This window comes from Stegastes partitus, unplaced genomic scaffold (genome assembly GCF_000690725.1).
Source record: "Stegastes partitus isolate 25-593 unplaced genomic scaffold, Stegastes_partitus-1.0.2 Scaffold377, whole genome shotgun sequence".
In the NCBI taxonomy this organism is placed as follows: Eukaryota; Metazoa; Chordata; class Actinopteri; family Pomacentridae; genus Stegastes; species Stegastes partitus.
The window spans coordinates 451311-469799 of NW_007578108.1; the positions used below are offsets into that span (position 1 = coordinate 451311).

At 41.2% G+C, this 18489-nt stretch overlaps 1 protein-coding gene across 1 annotated transcript in view; it reads left to right on the forward strand.

Annotated features, from left to right (window-relative positions):
• The window catches only part of LOC103359504 (insulin-like growth factor 1 receptor), a 48810-nt gene extending 30832 nt beyond the window's left edge, over positions 1-17978 (forward strand). The window contains exons 5-21 of the mRNA XM_008284876.1: positions 424-568; positions 2571-2779; positions 3030-3156; positions 3719-3954; positions 5267-5434; positions 5542-5749; positions 7099-7403; positions 7599-7732; positions 8599-8758; positions 8890-8989; positions 9702-9772; positions 9863-10092; positions 10267-10374; positions 11098-11260; positions 12495-12624; positions 12742-12876; positions 15152-17978. Of these exons, the coding sequence (XP_008283098.1) occupies positions 424-568; positions 2571-2779; positions 3030-3156; positions 3719-3954; positions 5267-5434; positions 5542-5749; positions 7099-7403; positions 7599-7732; positions 8599-8758; positions 8890-8989; positions 9702-9772; positions 9863-10092; positions 10267-10374; positions 11098-11260; positions 12495-12624; positions 12742-12876; positions 15152-15677 (3155 nt within the window). The 3' untranslated portion in view covers positions 15678-17978. The remainder of the gene's footprint in view (positions 1-423; positions 569-2570; positions 2780-3029; positions 3157-3718; positions 3955-5266; positions 5435-5541; positions 5750-7098; positions 7404-7598; positions 7733-8598; positions 8759-8889; positions 8990-9701; positions 9773-9862; positions 10093-10266; positions 10375-11097; positions 11261-12494; positions 12625-12741; positions 12877-15151) is intronic.
• The last annotated feature ends 511 nt before the right edge of the window (positions 17979-18489 follow it).

Below are 18489 nucleotides of genomic sequence, written 5' to 3' on the forward strand. Positions count from 1 at the left end.
ACAGATTGTGCAGTCTGGGAAACTCAGATGGGAATTGTACAACTTGACAGTATTTTCTCCAAACAGGATGAAACACATTTTTGTTGATTTAAAAGTTTTTTGAATACATGGTACGATAATAATAAGTTATTTTTTAGAGTGAAAACAGCATTTTCATTAGTGTGGAACACTTTCTGGACAACAGTGGTTGTATCTGCTTTAGTTGTGGCGAAGACATAATGATGACAAATGTACAAGTTCTGCAAGCTGAACACAGCATGGTATATAAAAGCAAGGATTATATTACAGTCAGCCATAATAGTGACATGAACCTCGATAAGTCAGTGATGAAAAACTGAGTAGATACATATGTAAACAGACTATTAGGATAAGTGGGGAAAAAAAAGAATTTATGTGTTTGTGGCTGTCTGTGTTTGTGTTTAGACAACATGGTGGCAGAGCTGGAGAGTTTCACGGGTTTGATCCAGAGGGTGACGGGTTATGTGCGGATCACACATTCGCACACTCTGAGCTCCCTGGCCTTCCTCCGCAGCCTCAGATACATCGATGGAGAAAACCTCCAGGACGAGTAGGACCACACACAAGCATACACACACACACACACACACTACAAGCATAAACACATAATCACAATTGAATCCCTAATGACTCACAGTGGAGACTGTTACGGTGTATGGTCACACTCTGAGCTCGGTTCCAGTCCTGTTGTTTTCGAGAGGATTCGCCTCAATAGTAATTTATTCGAGTGAATACTGCTCAACAAAGGAATATCTCACTAACCGCATAATTGGTCAAAATTGGGTTATAACCTGCACCTGAATCTCTGTTTTAGGCTACTGTGAAAGAAAAATAATTATGCAATACAAATTTATACATAAACAAACATAAAATCAAGACAACATGCAGTTATTTGTACTTTGCTTGGTGGTCTGTGTGCTGATGGATTTTGTTGCTGTACTGCCCTCTCTGCAGCAGAGAGATGTCTAATTACACAGCTAAAATCATAAAGAGACCAACTAACAACACAGCCAACGTCATAGAAAAACAGTTAACTACATAGCTAAACCCAAAAAGACAATTAGCTATACAGGTAAAGTCATAGAATATGACTAGCTACACAAGTGAAGGCATAAAAGACGACTAACTACACAAGTAAAGTCTTAAAAGACTGCTAGTTACACAAGTGAAATCTTAAAAGACTGCTAGCTGTACAAGTAAAGTCTTAAAAGACTGCTAGCTGTACAAGTAAAGTCTTAAAAGACTGCTAGCTACACAAGTAAAGTCATCAAAGACGACTAACTACACAAGTAAAGTCATAGAAGACTGCTAGCTACACAAGTGAAATCATAAAAGACTGCTAACTGCGCAGATACAATCTTACAACAGTTATTGTGAACAATATCCAGTAATAACTTTTTTCCTTAATAAAATGACAAGAAAGCAATGAGAGAACAGTTTGTGGCTTTTTTTGAGCGTCCTGTGAAGATAGTCCAAATGCAGAGAGCTGTATCTGCTTTTTGGTATTGTGCGAGTTCTACAGCAGTTTTACAGTTTTGCCAACTGATGTAAAACTTTCAAACCCCTCTTTTTTTTTTTTTTTTTAACTTCACTGACTCTTTAGTTAGTGTGCTTTATAGGCCAGAATAATACTCAGCACCATAGTCGACAGTCTTGACAAAGTATCCATGTGCTCCCTTTGTTGCTACAGTCTGATGTGGGAATGACACTTGTGCCTTTTTTATTCAGTGTTTACCTGTTGCTGCATAATTGAGCAGTGATAGGGTTCTAATGTAGGTAGTCAAGGACAATACAGAAATATAGGGAGAATGAACTGATTGTGAGGGTACAGACTGGAGAGTATTTATTTTGCACAAACTCGCTTGTTGTGGGTTGCTAACTGTAATATCATCAGTAAAGCTAAAAAAAAAAAAATCATTCAGGAATCTTGTTTTCAACTGAGAGAAGCAAATGACACATGCCCCTGTTTTTTTTTTTTTTTAATTAGACCTTGAATGCAGTATAACCTCCAACAGTCCCAGCAAAGGTTCTCAGGGTCATACAGAGGCCTTCACTCCCTCAATCGTCTGTTTGTCTTTGAATTCACAGGAATCTTACTGTCCCAAGGCCCACATTACAATCATTCCTTGATGTCTGGGTGTTACCCAGTGACTCATAAAAACCTCCTCTCCAGCACAAAAACTCAGCCCCTGGTTAATCGGATTTGCCAGGTGATTTTTATCCCGCTGTCTAGCAGTCCCTCTACTGTCTAACTGGGTCATTAAACCTCCAGCCGAAAATAGAGATCTACTGAGAAGAGTAAAACGGCTAAATTTTGTTCAATTAGCATAGCTTCCCCCTTATAGAAAAGGGACTAGCAGCGGTTGTGTTCTGTAGTTTTCCATTACACCTTGAAAATAAGGCATTATCCTTGGTGGGAATATGGGCTTTTTGTCCAACAAGAATCACTATGCACACATTACTCTGATAGACAAACTTACGCAAATAAACGTAAATGAAACAGCATTTTGTTGACAGTCATTTATTCATTGTCTCTTTTTTCTGCCCTCTAGCATGTATGCCTTCTCAGCATTCGACAACCAGCAGCTCCAGTATCTTTGGGACTGGAAGCAGCACAACCTCACTATCAAAACAGGAAAGCTGTTTTTTAGAGCCAACCCCAAACTCTGCATGTCCGAGATCCGCAACATGTGGGAGAAGACGGGCATCCAAGGCCGCTTTGATGAGAGTGATTTCCGAAACAACGGCGACAGAGCCAGCTGTAAGGGTCAAAACGAGCTTCACGCTGAAAACCACAAACATTTAAATTGCTACATCCAGCTCATATGCAGGAGTTACTCTAGTTTGCAAACACCTCTTCTGAGCCTGATGTTGGTCTGCACCATATGCTAGTATTTACTGCACCGCTCTGTCAACAAGACTAATTGCTGTATATTAAACCAAACATATTCAAGTGTTTTGTCTTCTTCTTCTTTTTTTTTTTTTTTAACTCTGATCTGACTCCATTATAGGTGAAAGCACCATCCTAAAGTTCAGGTCCAACAGCACCAGCAGCACAAGGATCAAGCTGACATGGCAACGCTACCGACCTCCCGACTACAGAGACCTCATCAGCTTTATCGTCTACTACAAAGAGGCGTAAGTTTTTCAGAATAGCCTCAGTCATTAGCTCCTTCCTTCCCCAGGGCTGAGTGTTATTGAACAGAGATGGGAAATGAAACTTGATTCCTGTAGCCTATCAATCAACTTGTTTGGAACCTCACTGTCAGACTGATTAACTGGACTTTAAATATACGGAACAATAAATAAATCTAACTTCTCGCCAGTCAGGTTTCTGTCCAAGTTTAGTGCAGATTGTAAACAAATTTCCAGAAAATCTGCAACGAGTTACAATGAGTTATTGTTGTTCCATCCGCAACTTTTAACCCAATATCAGGAGTTGGGCTTATTGAGATAAACTGCTAGGGGCGCTAATTCTCCAGTGTTGAAAACATGGTGGAAATATGGCCTTTCTGTTTTATGTATGAATGTGAGGAAGCTTACAGTCTCCTCATCGCACCACATGAATCTGATGCATTTGTCTGCTGCCATTGTCCATTTGCATCCGTCATGTACGTGACCGACGCAATACATTGAAGAGGTGTATAAGAAAGGTGAATAATTGATTATTAAACTGTGACAAAACCCCGTTTCCTTCCAGGCCGTACCAGAACATCACAGAGTTCGAGGGGCAGGATGGCTGCGGCTCCAACAGCTGGAATATGGTGGATGTGGAGCTGAGGCCTGACAAAGACTCGGACCCTGGAGTTCTGCTGTCCAGCCTGAAGCCGTGGACGCAGTACGCTATCTTTGTTAAAGCTATCACACTCATGGTGGAGGACAAACATATGCCAGGTGCCAAGAGCAAGGTGGTCTACATCCGTACCAGCCCCTCAGGTAAACACAATAACTGCATCCATTAAAGGTCTTCTGTCAGCAACGAAAGAATCACTTCTAAGGAGGTGTGTTTGACTAAGCCTCCACTAAAGAATCCAAAGTAATGTTAAGTGTCTGCGTCCTGTTTTACTCTACACAGTGAATGTAGTAGGAATGTCAGAAGTCTTCCTTAATTTGGGTACAAAGACATTGACTAGTGGAGACTAGGTCGAGACCTGACTACACTAAAAGAAGAGAAATCAACAGCAGTCGTTAGGCTTTTGCCAAAAATGTAAATTTCTGTCCGACATAACTTTATATCAGATTTTTATTCACAATTAATCTATACCAAACACAAATTGAATAGAATTAAATTAAAAATAGGCTAACGGAATAGACATTCTTATGGTTCTTATCATGTTCATTTAAGGGTAGATTTGTGGGAGGAATGGTAGAATGACATACAGTTTTAAGACTAACTAATTTAGCCAATGAAATTCTTACGCCACAAGTATGAACCAGCCAAAAAGAATTTCAGTTATAACTATATTGTAGCAAATAGCGCACAAGGCTTTGTCCATATAATGTGACTCACTTACATCATTTGTTTTTGAACCCAGAGCATACCCATATAAGGAACACATCCCCACCAGTGCACCTCATCTTTCTCAGCTTGGCTGATGGTCTGGTCAGTTTCTTGTGTCATGACTGACCTCTGGTGGCATGTGTTGTGCATTACAGCCTATCCTTCTATGGCTCATGTCTGTGTCACTTTAATGTAAACAGAAGCATATGTTTTATGGTACTGAAGACCTCACCTTTCAAAAAGATTTCTATGTAGCATAGAATACCTTACAACTATGATACTGCCCATGCTGAGTAGTTGCAATAGTGCAGGAAGCTAATGATTAAAGGCAGAAATTTTATGAACACCAGATTTCATCTGTTTCACTGTAAAAGTCGGTCTCACCAGAACCCTCCTGCTAGCATGTAAATGTGTTTACATTACTACTTGTTTTGCAAATAGTTGTGGGATTTTTTCTTGATGACAGTGTGATGCATTTTTGAATCTAGTCCAAAAATACCATAAGGAGATGGAGAGGAAGATGGTTTGAAATAAACACAGCTGCAACCCAAAGAGAAGGAGAAAACTGATTTACACAAACTCTAATATAATTATATGAAATGGAAGACTGCTTTAAATAAATCCAGCTGCAGTGTAAAGACATAGCCGTGCTGTGATGTCAGAGAAGCACATCTGCACTGGCAGACTAAAGAAGTTTCCCAAAAGTTCCTAAGAGTTTTTGTCTGTCTCTCTCTCTCTCTCCCTCAGCACCCTCCATGCCTCAGGATGTGCGAGCATACTCGAACTCATCCACACAGTTGGTGGTACGCTGGTCGCCCCCTATCTCGCCGAATGGGAACCAGACTTACTACTTAGTAAGATGGCAGCAACAAGCGGAAGACCGAGAGCTTTATCAGCACAATTATTGCTCTAAAGGTACCCACACAAGCAAGCACAAACCTCCACATCCACCATTACTGCTAGTCGTTGAGAGCAAACGGAATGCACCTGCCTGAAAACACATCTTTTTCTTCCACCTTCAGAGCTGAAGATCCCAATAAGGATTGCTGCCATAGGGGTGGGAGACCAAGAAGAGGACACCAAGCCCACTAAACCAGACACTGATGGGGCAGATAAAGGACCCTGTTGCCCCTGCCCCAAATCAGTGGAAGACCTAGAGGCCGAAGCTGCTGACGCCTCTTACCGAAAAGTCTTTGAAAACTTCCTGCACAACTCTATTTTTACACCGAGGTAATCTACCCATTGTCAGTATTTTGCTGTGTGGCACGTGTGTGAATTGGCTGTGACAGCTTCCTTTAATCCCCTTCTCTAAACCAAACATAAAGATCTTAAAACAAGAAAAACTTCTACTGTGCAGTTTATGTGTAATTTTTCATGTAGCTTAAATAGAGATCAGTAACTTCCTTCAGTCCTTGGTAAAGTACCATTATGTGTAACAGTTAAGAAAACACAACCCATTATGAGTGATCAAACAATCCTCCAATGTTTTTTTCCCCCATCCTTGCTCCTTTTCTGTATGTCATGTTTCGGCTTCTGTCTGATTTAGGGACTCAGCTCGCTGCTCTGCTCTTAAGACATCTGCATCACATTATCTCTCTTGGTCTACACACACACACACACACACACACACACACACACACACACACACACAGCTCAGTGCAGTTGATGGTAATTAGTTCTCAGTATGTTTTGCAGAGGCAGAAGAAAGGGATCGGTGTTCTTACTACTAAAGATAAACATCAGGTGTAATCACATGCTCTGCATTTTCCTTTCAGCTTACCTCAAACCCTCACCCTGTGTGAGCCAACATGCATGCCACCTTGTAAGTCAGGCTTTATCTTTGAAGTCTGCTTATGTGATCGTTACATGCATTTAGTTGGAGCTGTGTGACAATAGTTAGGGAAGGAACACTTTGTTTATTTGCTGTAATGAGAAATATAATTAAGGGTTAAATGTCAAAAGCATTCAAAAGGTGTCCACATTTTGTTTCAGGTGAAATGAAACCTGATGCACATGGAAAGCCTGTCTTTTTTTGCTGAGGTCATATAACTGTAGCTCCCAACTCATTCAAGCAGCTATCATGAAATTTAATACACTTGCTTAGGATCAACTTGGAAATCTCTTGTTAGCAGTGATTTTGGTATATCACATACTGACATATGCTGTATGCTTTGCTTTTGAAAGTTCATTTGCACAAAAATTAGCCAAGCTGTTCAGTAATTCTATTTAGAATTTGCCTACCCAGCTTCATCCCAGCTGCTGAAATGAAGGCCAAATGGCAATGAAAACAAAGCAGATCACTCAAAGACCTAAGGTTAAGCGAAGAAAGGTTTCCAGTAAGTCTGGGATCAACATGGAGCTAAAAAAGAAACAATAAACAACAACGCACACAGATACAGGTTTCAAAAAAAGAGCTTTGTACATCCGACTTTAACCATATGAAGTACAGAGTTGTGACAGTCATGTCTGTCTTATCTACTTGATGCTATAAAGTCACTTTGAATGCACCAGTTTCATTTCTATAGTTTAATAATCAAACTTAAACAGTACTTTTTTCTCTGCCATTCTTGTACCTTCAGGCCACCAGATCGCCGCCGCAGAGATCTTTTTGGTGTCGCCAACTCCACTCACTCCCGCCGCAACCGACTGCATGCTAACAGCAGCACTGTCCCTCCTCCTCATGCCGCTGGCAACAGCAGCACCGCTGACCTGGAGCCAGCTGACCGAGAGTTCGAGTTCATGGAGCAATCAGTGACAGAGCGCGAGCTTCAGATCTCTGGTCTGCAGCCCTTCACAGTTTACCGCATCGACATTCATGCGTGCAATCGACAGGTCCAGCGCTGCAGCGCGGCAGAATTTGTCTTCTCCAGAACCAAGCCTGCAGGTTAGATGAGAAAGGATCTGTTTACAATCACAAGCTGATTAATAATTTGGACCTGACACTGTCATGTCTCCCAGGTGTGCAATTCTGCTGAAATGCTGATGAATGTTAGGATTTACTGAAGCCAGTGGAAAATGTTCTGGATGGACATGATTTCTGAGTAAGCCCTGGTAACCTATTCTGCCTGTGATTCTCCAGAAAAGGCTGATGACATCCCAGGGCCAGTGTCCTGGGAAGGCCACGAGGACTGGGTGTTTCTGCGCTGGCCAGAGCCGCTTCGCCCCAACGGACTCATCCTCATGTATGAGATCAAGTTTAAACTGGCTTCTGAGGTAGGACATCATCTATACATGTACCTGATGTCTCACAGAGCACTTGTTGGTTTTAACAAGGACTGAAAAGCCAGAAAAAAAACAAACTAAAGTTTATTCAGAATTCCTTGCAAGAAATGCTGGACATAATTTTCTTCTTTGAAAGAGGCTGCTTATGATGGCTAACCACACTGAGGTATTGCTGGTTGATTGCTGTGTCTGCCGATCATTGAAGTGGCTGAAAATCAATAGCCTCTGTGCATACCATACACACTTTAACATTGTACACTAAATTAGTTGGTTACCCCCTAATTTGTTGGGTCCAAGTGTCAAAATCAACTCCATAAGCTCTACTTTTGCACTTGATGAACAATTTTTCAAAACTTTTTGAAATTCCATTAGAACCGTCTGATATGTATTATATGCTACATGCTACTGATGCAATTTTAGCCGAGACTTTAAATCACTTTAACAGTAGACAATGTCTACTGACTAGTGGATGCAGCGTTTAATTGCAACCTAATGGTTTAAAGGTCGTGCAGAATGGATACTGACACGCACAGTGTAATGTGGAAAGAGTAAATGCTCATTTTGTACACTGAATAGATGAACCCAGTAAACAGGAATGCCAAAAAACAAAGAAACAGCAGTTTTTAAACTGCCAACAGTTGGTCGCATACTTACGTAGTGACCAATCACTGACCAGACATAAAACTTATTATTTATTAATCAAGAGGCAGAATAGGTCTGGCACTGTAAACCCTGTCCTTACTTATAATTGCACAGTACAAATTAAGAACAGCAGGCCTTTTGCTATTGCTTTTGGATTTTGTAAAACTTAAGTCCATAATAAGCCCTTTTTGTCTGTGTGTGTGTGCGCGTGTCAGACGGAGAAGCACGAGTGTGTATCTGGTCAAATGTATCAGACACAGCGTGGCGTTCGGCTGTCCAACCTCAGTCCAGGAAACTACTCAGTCAGAGTGAGAGCCACGTCACTGGCTGGAAACGGCTCATGGACTCACCCTCTGGATCTCTATGTGGCAGAACGTAAGATGCACACTGACATGCCTCATCAGAGTTCATTGTTCCTTTTTGTATCCATACATCATTGTTTGTCTGACAACATATTAGTACATCAAACAAAGCGATGTGATTAATCTGCATATTCGACCCAACAGGATATGAGAATGTCCTCTACGCGATGATCTTTGTTCCAATCGCCATTCTCCTCCTCATCTGCGCTCTGGCAGCAATGCTGGTTGTCTTCAACAGGAAACGGTGTGTACAGTAATTATTTTATCACCTCCATTATGAAATTGCATAGAACAAATAGGATGCAGAATATAATATTTAAAAAAAAAGGGAAAATATATTTTTTTAAAAACATCACTGAAGATCTGCAGGAATAAAGATTAAAACTGTATTAGAAAATTATTATGCGCTTTTCTTCCTTTTTCTTCTCTAACATAACAGCTTGCTAATGGTTTGTGTGGTCACATTTGGATCCACGTTTACTTGCAACCAACACGCAAACCAAAGCAAATTGCTTCTGCCAATTATAGTCCATAAACCTAAGTGGCAAATGAAGCTAGATTTTTTTAATTGGCACCATCTTGTATTTGTGGTTGTACCATGTAATATGTAGTCAGTGTTTATGATATAATACCAAAACCAAAGAACATAAATTCATATGTGGTTTGAACAGTAGGAAATTACCTACAGTCACATAAAGCAATGTATTCCCACAATAAAGCAGCAGCTCCTCTCAAGTTCTTAAAGGAAAATCAATATTCCGAATTGCTCAAACCCAAGTGTGCCTTCAAACTGAAATATTCCAGTGTTGTATTTTGCCAGTATTTTTTGGAAGCTAAAACTGTAATATCTATGATTATATGCCATGCAGATCCCAAAATGTGTGTGGTGTGTGTAAAGATGGTATGTGCAAATTTGTCTGCGTGTCTGTAAACACTTTTGTTTTTGTGTTGGTCAGGAACAGTGACCGGCTTGGAAATGGAGTCCTTTATGCCTCGGTTAACCCCGAGTACTTCAGCGCTGCAGAAAGTGAGTGACGTCTCTAAGTGAGAAATATGGTGAAAACCATCTATGTAGGTGCAAAGGTCTGTATTCACTTTTTAAAAATTTTTTGTGCAGTGTATGTACCAGATGAGTGGGAGGTGGCACGGGAGAAGATCTCCCTAAGTCGTGAGCTCGGCCAAGGGTCTTTTGGCATGGTGTATGAGGGCACGGCCAAGGGTGTGGTCAAAGACGAACCAGAGACGCGTGTCGCCATCAAGACTGTCAACGAGTCAGCCAGCATGAGGGAGCGGATCGAGTTTCTCAATGAGGCGTCTGTCATGAAGGAGTTCAACTGTCACCACGTGGTATGTATGCGCACAAACTCACACAAAATACGGTCATACAGAGCAGTGAGGGCAAGTTCTACTCGCAACTCAACTGTTGGAGGATGCAAAGTACATTCAGTGTCATTTAAATTCATCATGATGACAAATATACAAGTGTGTAAGTTTGTTGTTGTGTTGTGGTGTTCGCTGCAGGTTCGTCTCCTTGGAGTGGTCTCTCAGGGCCAGCCCACCCTGGTCATCATGGAGCTGATGACGCGAGGAGACTTGAAGAGTTACTTGCGCTCTTTGCGACCGAAAGAGGTAGTGGCTGGTTGTCATTCAGCTGCAAAGAAAACATTTTATAAAATAAAAAAACATCAACTATTCAGTCCATATTATGTACTGTAAAAAGATTCAAGCATTGAAAGTAAAGTGAGGAATCTTCAACAATATCATGGGCACTTTTATTCAAAGTGCAGTAAAGAAAACAAATCCAATTGAAATCATTATCTTGTGCGACCTTGTTTTCGCCACTTCTCACTTTCCATGGCAGCAGCCTACAGTTAGGTTGTTCCAAGCATCTTGGAGAACTTGCCACAGTTCTCCTGTTGACTTAATCTGTCTCAGTGTCTTCTGTCTCTTCATGAAATCCCAGACTGACTCTGTGATTTTGAGATCAGGACTCTGTGGGGGTCGTACCATCTGTCACAGGACTCTTTGTCGCAGACGCTAGTTCTTTGTAACTCAGGCTGATGGTACTGTGTGATAAATAAAAATCTGACCATTTAATGTGCCTAAAACCTTTGCACAGTACCGTATGTACTGGTGTATTTTGTTAGAGCATGATAAAAATTTGTGTTATCTCTTGACATCTCTGTTAATACCAGTGTTCAATAAAGCCATGTGCTATTAGTGCATTAGATGTATACCGTATGAAAAATGGATGCAACATATAATAGTCATTGTAAACTGTGGGTCTGATAAATACTGTTAATCTGTTCTTTTGCATGTAGAACTTATTCGATGTTGTCTGTGTGTCTCCAGCAACAGTGGTCGAGCCTGTCTCTCCCTCCCCTGAAGAAGATGCTTCAGATGGCAGGGCAGATTGCTGATGGCATGGCTTACCTCAATGCCAACAAGTTTGTCCACCGAGATCTGGCAGCCAGGAACTGCATGGTGGCCGAGGACTTTACCGTTAAGATAGGAGGTAAAGAAAGGGTTGAAGGGTCACTGTCGGCTAAGAAACAGAAGCAGCAGGGAGTTGGGAACACGCCCATTAAGTGTGAATGGAATTTCAGGCAAATTATGAAATTATGAAATCGTGAGGATAGCCTTAATCGCAGCACAGGGAACGGCCAAGGGGCAGCAGTGAAGCTGTGTCAACATGTTTTCATTAGATCCAGTGCTGGACTCTCCAGCGAAATGTGTTGTAAGTTGCTATTTTATTTTCTGACCAAACTGTGAATGTGTGACCTCTTGGAGTTTGAAAAGCTCTACACCATAATCTAGACAATTATGGTTACAGTGATGTGTCTACAGTTTAAGATCCTGGCATTTTTAAATGTCTATAATACTGGCATGGTGTGATTTCTAAGGGATTATGGGTAATGTAACACTATTTCTGGGGTTATAATCTCAGTAAAGAGCACCTTCCTGTGAAATATGGAGCAACACAACAGACTGCAGTTAAACAACGAAGTCTGTAGATATATGACACAGTATTTCACTTGAAATGTTCCAACTATTGGAAACATCTTTATCAGATGCAGTGAATCCGAAACATATTTTTATGCACATTTTGAAGCACCACGTTAGAAGAAAGTTAATGGAATCAGCAAAATGAAAACAGTTTAGCTGAAATGGTAGTGGGAGATGATACAACCTTTTTGAAATAAGTTGTGATGTAGCAGCCATTTAACTCGCAGGTCTGATTAGCTGTTTCCGCTCTTTTCCTTACTGTGCCTCCAGACAGCATTAAATATGTCTAAAACCAGCTCACATGAAACAATAATTGCAACTTTCCAGATTGAAAACATTTCCTGAAGACTTCTCCTCATTTTTTTCTTTTAGATGGGTCAAGTTTTCTTTGCTTTTCAGCTGAAAACTGTAGATTTTTTTCTTTTTACTTCAGATACATACTACAGCTGCCTGTTTCATGCAGTACTGGATCATGCTACCTTGCCGTATTAATCCACGTTAAACTTTGGCTAATGTAGCCAGTAGTGTGAAATGAGCGGTCATATATAGCCATGCGTTACATAGCCTATACCGCCACCCACCACCCTGATACTACGCAGCCCACTTAATTCACTCTAGCCTAATTCCCTTTTTCAAACGTTTGCTTCAAACTTGACAATTAAATGGAAACACAACTATAATCATTGCTTTACTTCCTCCTCATGCATTCATGTGTGCCTATGTTTTTGTGTCTGTGTGGGTAGACTTTGGCATGACCAGAGACATCTATGAGACAGACTACTACCGCAAAGGTGGTAAAGGCTTGCTCCCTGTCCGCTGGATGTCACCCGAGTCTCTGAAGGACGGCGTCTTCACCACCAACTCAGATGTCTGGTAAGCAGGCGCACACAATTACCAACAAAAGCACGACGGCTTGATTCTCTGTATAAACTACTGCCAAAGAACATGTTGTTATAATTCCTTGCCCTCTCCCTCTTCCCCGCTGTGCAGGTCATTCGGGGTTGTATTGTGGGAGATTGCCACTCTGGCAGAACAGCCCTACCAGGGTCTGTCCAATGAGCAAGTCCTTCGCTTTGTCATGGAGGGAGGACTGCTGGAGAAACCACAGAACTGTCCTGACATGCTGTAAGACACCAACACACAAACACTATTCTGCGGATTCACACATTATGCTCTCATCTCCCTGTCTGTCTGTCTATCGTGTTTCCCTCCGCTCTGCTGGTTAGTTGTTAGTGACTACTGATTATTCACACCGTGAATCAGTGCTGCTGCCTACAGCCTGTGATCACAGGAATTCCAAACCACAGTGGTGCTTGCCTTCACAGCCGCCTGTTTTTGCTGTGTGTGCTTGTCCCGTCTGTGATGTGTATGTTCTTAATATGAAACAGCGAGTATAAATCCTCGTGAGAAGAGCTGTGAGCGTGACAAACAAATGTGGCCACACACAAAAAAATCACTGAGGACTCATCAGATGGTGAAGTCATGAGGAGAACAAATGTGAAGTCACTGAGTTTGCTCTCTTCTCTAACCGCAAGCATTTAAAAACATTATTGTTCATAAGTTGCTATCTATAACAACATTTTAATATTAATGCAATATGCAGTTTAAACTGTTGCTGTTGCCTGTAGGTTTGCATTAGAGTTTGACAGGTCATTCACCTCATTCATAATGGTAAACAGCAGCCATTGTAATCAATATTGTTTATCAGTTTGACATTTTGACAAATGTGCTCATTTGCTATCTTGTCAAAACTTGCAAAGATTGATACCACTCTCATATACAATATGTATGCCAGCTGTATAGCTTTAGCCAGTTAGCATAGCTTAGTGCAAGACTTAGAGACAGATAACCAAGCACACTCACATTCACACCTACAGACAATTTAGAATCACCAATTAGCCTCAACATGTTTTTGGACTGTGTGGGAGGAAGCCAGAGAACCCAGAGAGAACGTGAAAAGTACAGTCGTCCTCAAATGTATTCATACCCTCCCATTAAAGAAGGAAAAAAAAAACAGCTGTCACTGAATTCTAGTCTATCCCAGCTGACTTAGGGCGAAGGCAGGGGACACCCTGGACAGGTTGCCAGTCTATCACAGGGCTACACTTAGAGACAGACTTCTTTGTTTTCTAATATATAAAATCCAGAATTGACCATACAAGCAGAGACAATAAGTTTGACGTGGGACAGAAGGGACACTTCTGTGCAGAGCTGTCTGTACGTCACAGCCTGCAGAACAGCTTTGGTTCAAATGACTCAAACCTCTACCTGTAAATCCAGACATCCATGACCACATTTGTTGAAAATGTGGCAATTTTGGCTGCGTTGTTATTTCCAAAGCTGCACAGATGCTGTTAAAGTTTAGCTATCTAACTTTTTAAAAATATATATATATATATATATTTTTTATATATAAAAGAGACAAAAACATTAGAGGCAAATAATAGTGTAGTGATGTTTATTTATTATGTTAAAAAAACAATCATGCAAGTGTAGGTAGCAACCGTCCTCTTTGGGCAGAAATGTTGTTGCTTTTTCATGTTTCACACTGTTTCGCTGTTGCAGCTGAATTAATTACTGTGCTGTAACTTTTCTAAGGTTCGTTGTTAAGTGATATGCATGCTGTAAGACCTTGAGCTGCAATCCTCTCAGAGTTATTTGGCAACACAATACTACAGTATCCATATTCAGAATCTAATATGCACATTAACAGGTAAAAATCTTAAAACCATTTATGTACGTGATCAACATTTTCTGCTCAGATGTCAGATACAGTGTCTGAAAAATCTACTGGGAAGTCTGTAAATTAGAACCTGGAAATTGTAAAACAAATTGAAAGTGGAAAGAGTGTACGAAATCTGGTCCCAAAACCTAAATCCACCTCCCAACAACTCTACATTTTACTTCACTTCTACAAACACTTGATAACATAGCCTGTACCTCTGTGTAGAGCCAGGCTAGCTGTTTCCAGGCTTTGTGTTAAGCTGAGCTAACTGTCTGCTGTGTTGATGTTATTATTTACCCAAAAATTTCCCAAATTGACAATTATTTTATTTTTTTCTGATTTATAAAATGAATGAATTGCTGTCAAAGAAATCATTTCTTATATTTGGTTACCATGTCGGTGTGTTGGGCTTACTTGTCAGATGCGGGCTTGGTGCAGGGCTCTCTGTGCTGGACCCTGGTGAAAGCAGCATGAGCTCTGATTCATAAACAAGAAGTTAGGGCGGGGGGCGGGTGTCATACAGCCGTTTTAGAAACAGAAAGCAAACATTTGGCAAAAGTAAATATTGGCTTGTCGGCAGGAAAGCACAGTTCCTCTGGATAGGGTCATTACTACAGGACGACGTGTTGTTGATGGAGACTGAGCTAACCTGTGTGTGTATGTGTGCGTGTACAGGTTCGAGCTGATGCGAATGTGTTGGCAGTACAATCCTAAGATGCGTCCATCCTTCGTGGAGATCATCAGCAGCGTAAAGGATGAGCTGGAACCGTCTTTCAGAGAGGTTAGTTTCTTCTACAGCGCAGATAACAAGCCGGCCGACGCTCCGCCGCTCCACCTGGACAAGCTGGACAACATGGATGACGTTCCTCTGGACCCTCCTTCTTCCACACAACCACAGCAAACCCCAGCCCCCCAACAGACCCCGCCCTCCCCGAGTTCAGAGGCCCCACCTGCCCCATCGCTAGCCCCCAGCTCCCCTTCCTCTCCTTGCACGTCGAGCGTGGCCATGGACAAGCAGCCCTCCGGCCAGCAAGCAGCCAATGGGCTGTCGGGGGCGGGCCTCGCAGCAGCGTCGGGGCTCGGGACAGGCTCGGGCGTCACAATGCGGCCGTCACTGGACGAACTGCCGCCGTACGCGCACATGAACGGAGGACGCAAAAACGAGCGCACTATGCCTCTCCCGCAGTCCTCTGCCTGCTGATCTGCTGATCGGACAGAAAAACCCACCCGACTGCAAACCTTCCACCTGCCGGACGTCTCAGTGGGTGGGATTTTTCTCTTTGTTTTTTTTTTTTTTTAACAAGTACAGCAAAACCGTGTCCACCAGCTGAGTGTGGCTACTCCGTGAGAAGCAAAGACTCACAGGAAGGTGGAGAAAACTGTCAATTAGTCCATGTTCTGCTGTATCTCCACACACTTTTTTCATATTATTCTCGTTTTGGTTTCTACCAGCTGGCTGTCAGATGTGACACTGCCCTTGCTGCTGAGTGGGAGGACCCAAAAGAAAAAAAGAAACGGTGGAAGACAGAAAAGACTACGAATCATTTGGGGGAGCTCACACTCTCTGTCTCTCTCTCTTTACGGCTGAACTTATTTTATAAATTGTTGTTTGTTACTTTTTTTATATGTATTTCCAAATGGGAAAAAAACAACATGTGTAGGCCTTTATAAATGACGGCGTTTTGTTCGCTTTTGAACGGGCATTATGGTGAAAACGTTTTGCATATCTAATGAAGAAGCAGCAATTCAGAGAGGTCAGTGTCTCTCTCAGTTGTTCAGTAGTCTGGTTGCTCTGCAGGCTGGGTGTCAGCGTAATGCCGGGTCAACAGCCAATCCGCTGAAACAAACAACTAGAGGGAGAAAGGTCAATTCTGCCAAATTTATTGCCAAAATTGTACTGTTTTGACAGATTCTCTCTTGCCCTGTAATTCTCCAACACACCGTATTGAAAATGGAAGCAAAAAAAAAAAAGAAAAAAGCACTTTGATCTGCTACCACACCATTCTCAAAATCTGTGATCAAAGGGATATTAACTTCCCCCTACAGTCCTACACCACTACTCTATCTGCAGTTACAGTGCTCTATCAAATAACTTAGGTCCCATCAGTTTATCTGAAATTGAGCCACATCCTCTCACAAAGTGCTGTTCTGTTACGGTTAAACCGCCAAATACAGTCAACAAAGAAGCAAAAAAAAAAGAAATAAAGAAGAAAAAAAAACACCTCAAAGCAAGGACTGCGGAGGAAAGAGCGTTCAGAGGTAGAGAAATATGAACACAAGATCTAAAATGTCTCTCAGTCGGGGTACTCCGAGTTCAGAGGCGTCCTTGTTGTTGTATACAAACAGGTATTTTTTTAGACTAGTCAAAAGTCTCCAACATTTACAACATCTCTACGTGGGCAGAGCATTTACGTACACACCAGTTGTTTGTGTCACTTTTCTAACTTTTATACAGTTGGAGACATTCATCATGTACAGAAAGAAGCTGCTATTCCTTATTTCTCTTGTGGTTGTAATATAGTCAATATCTATATATTAAAAAGAGAAAAAACTCCTTCAGGTTGGATCTACGAACGTTTCCACTACAGTCCATTTTTTTAATGCTTGTAATTGTGTAAAGTGTATCGGAGCTGGTTTCGTTTCTGTGTTTGCGTAAAAAGGTACGACAATTTGCCTTGTGTTTTGAAACACCGGTAACTTCCCCCTCCCATCTGACTCGAGGACAGTGATGGTGCCAGTGTGTTTCTCTGGGGACACTTGGACATCTGTCCTCTAGGGTTTGGACTAGACCACCTCTACCCTTCGTTACGCTCAGAGGTCAGGCGTCCCAACTAAATCTCAGGTCAAAGAGAAAAGTTAAATCCTTTTCTTCTTTCCTTTTTTTTTTCTCCTTTTTTTTTTGTGCCGTCACACCCAGAGACATCCAGCCTGGTGTGTGTGTGTTAAACCTTTGTCTGATTCTACATCCCTCTGAATCTGTTATTGCATTTTTTTTTTTTTAAATCATTTTTTAGGAGTGGTTATTACAACAGTAGAAAACAAGAGGGACTTTTGGTCAGTTTTTGATTGGTCCTTGGACTTACTGTGTGGAGCCCCAACACTGACACAAAGTAGAAATCAGACAATTCAAAATACAACCGAATAGTTAAGCTGTGTTTCCATAGTTTAATTTCACAAAACAGTTTTAATATTCGCTTGAAGTGGGTTTGGACTTTTTTTGAAGATGAGTCAATAACCAAACAGAAGAGCCTATACCTCCACCTTCTGACAGCACTACGCAACCTAGTTTGGGAGGTTGCTTTAGCTTTAGCAGCTACTTAAAGCATTGCGTCGTATTCGCTTGACAGTTGTATGGAAACACGGCTGTAATATTGTTAGAAAACTATTAAAATGGAGCATAAAAACAGATATAAAACTCTTTGCATTTTCCCTCTTGAGTTGGTATTTTTAAAAAAGAAAAATATACAGCTTTATATATTTTTCTAAATATAATAAAACCTAATTTATTTTCTTCTTCTGTTACTTTTCCTTGCGCTATTTTATTATTATTTTTTATATCTTTGTTATCCTTTTTGGGAGGTCGTAGCTTCACATTTAGCCATGTATCTGCTCTCTATTTCCCTTCAACATTTGTTTGGTTTAGCTAGCCACTTAGCTGGCCTAAGCTAACCTTTGTCCTAATACGACACCAGCACATAATATTAATCATGGCTACTGCTGTCGCAACAGTTACAACATGTTACAAGCCAGAGTTAATACTCGTAACAGTAGCTACAGCAGTTTAGCCAGCAAGAAAATGCTAACAAGTTTTGTTAGCGAATACTAAAAAGTTATCCAACTAAAGATAATTAGAAAGTCTTATTTTGATTTGTTTATTGTGTTTAACATAACGATGTATTCTCATTCTATCCCTTAAAGAAGACACGAGTCATGCAAGATAAATATAATTAAAACATTGGGTTTATGATGTTCCAAGTTAGCATTAGCTACTGGTATGAACATTTATACACTGG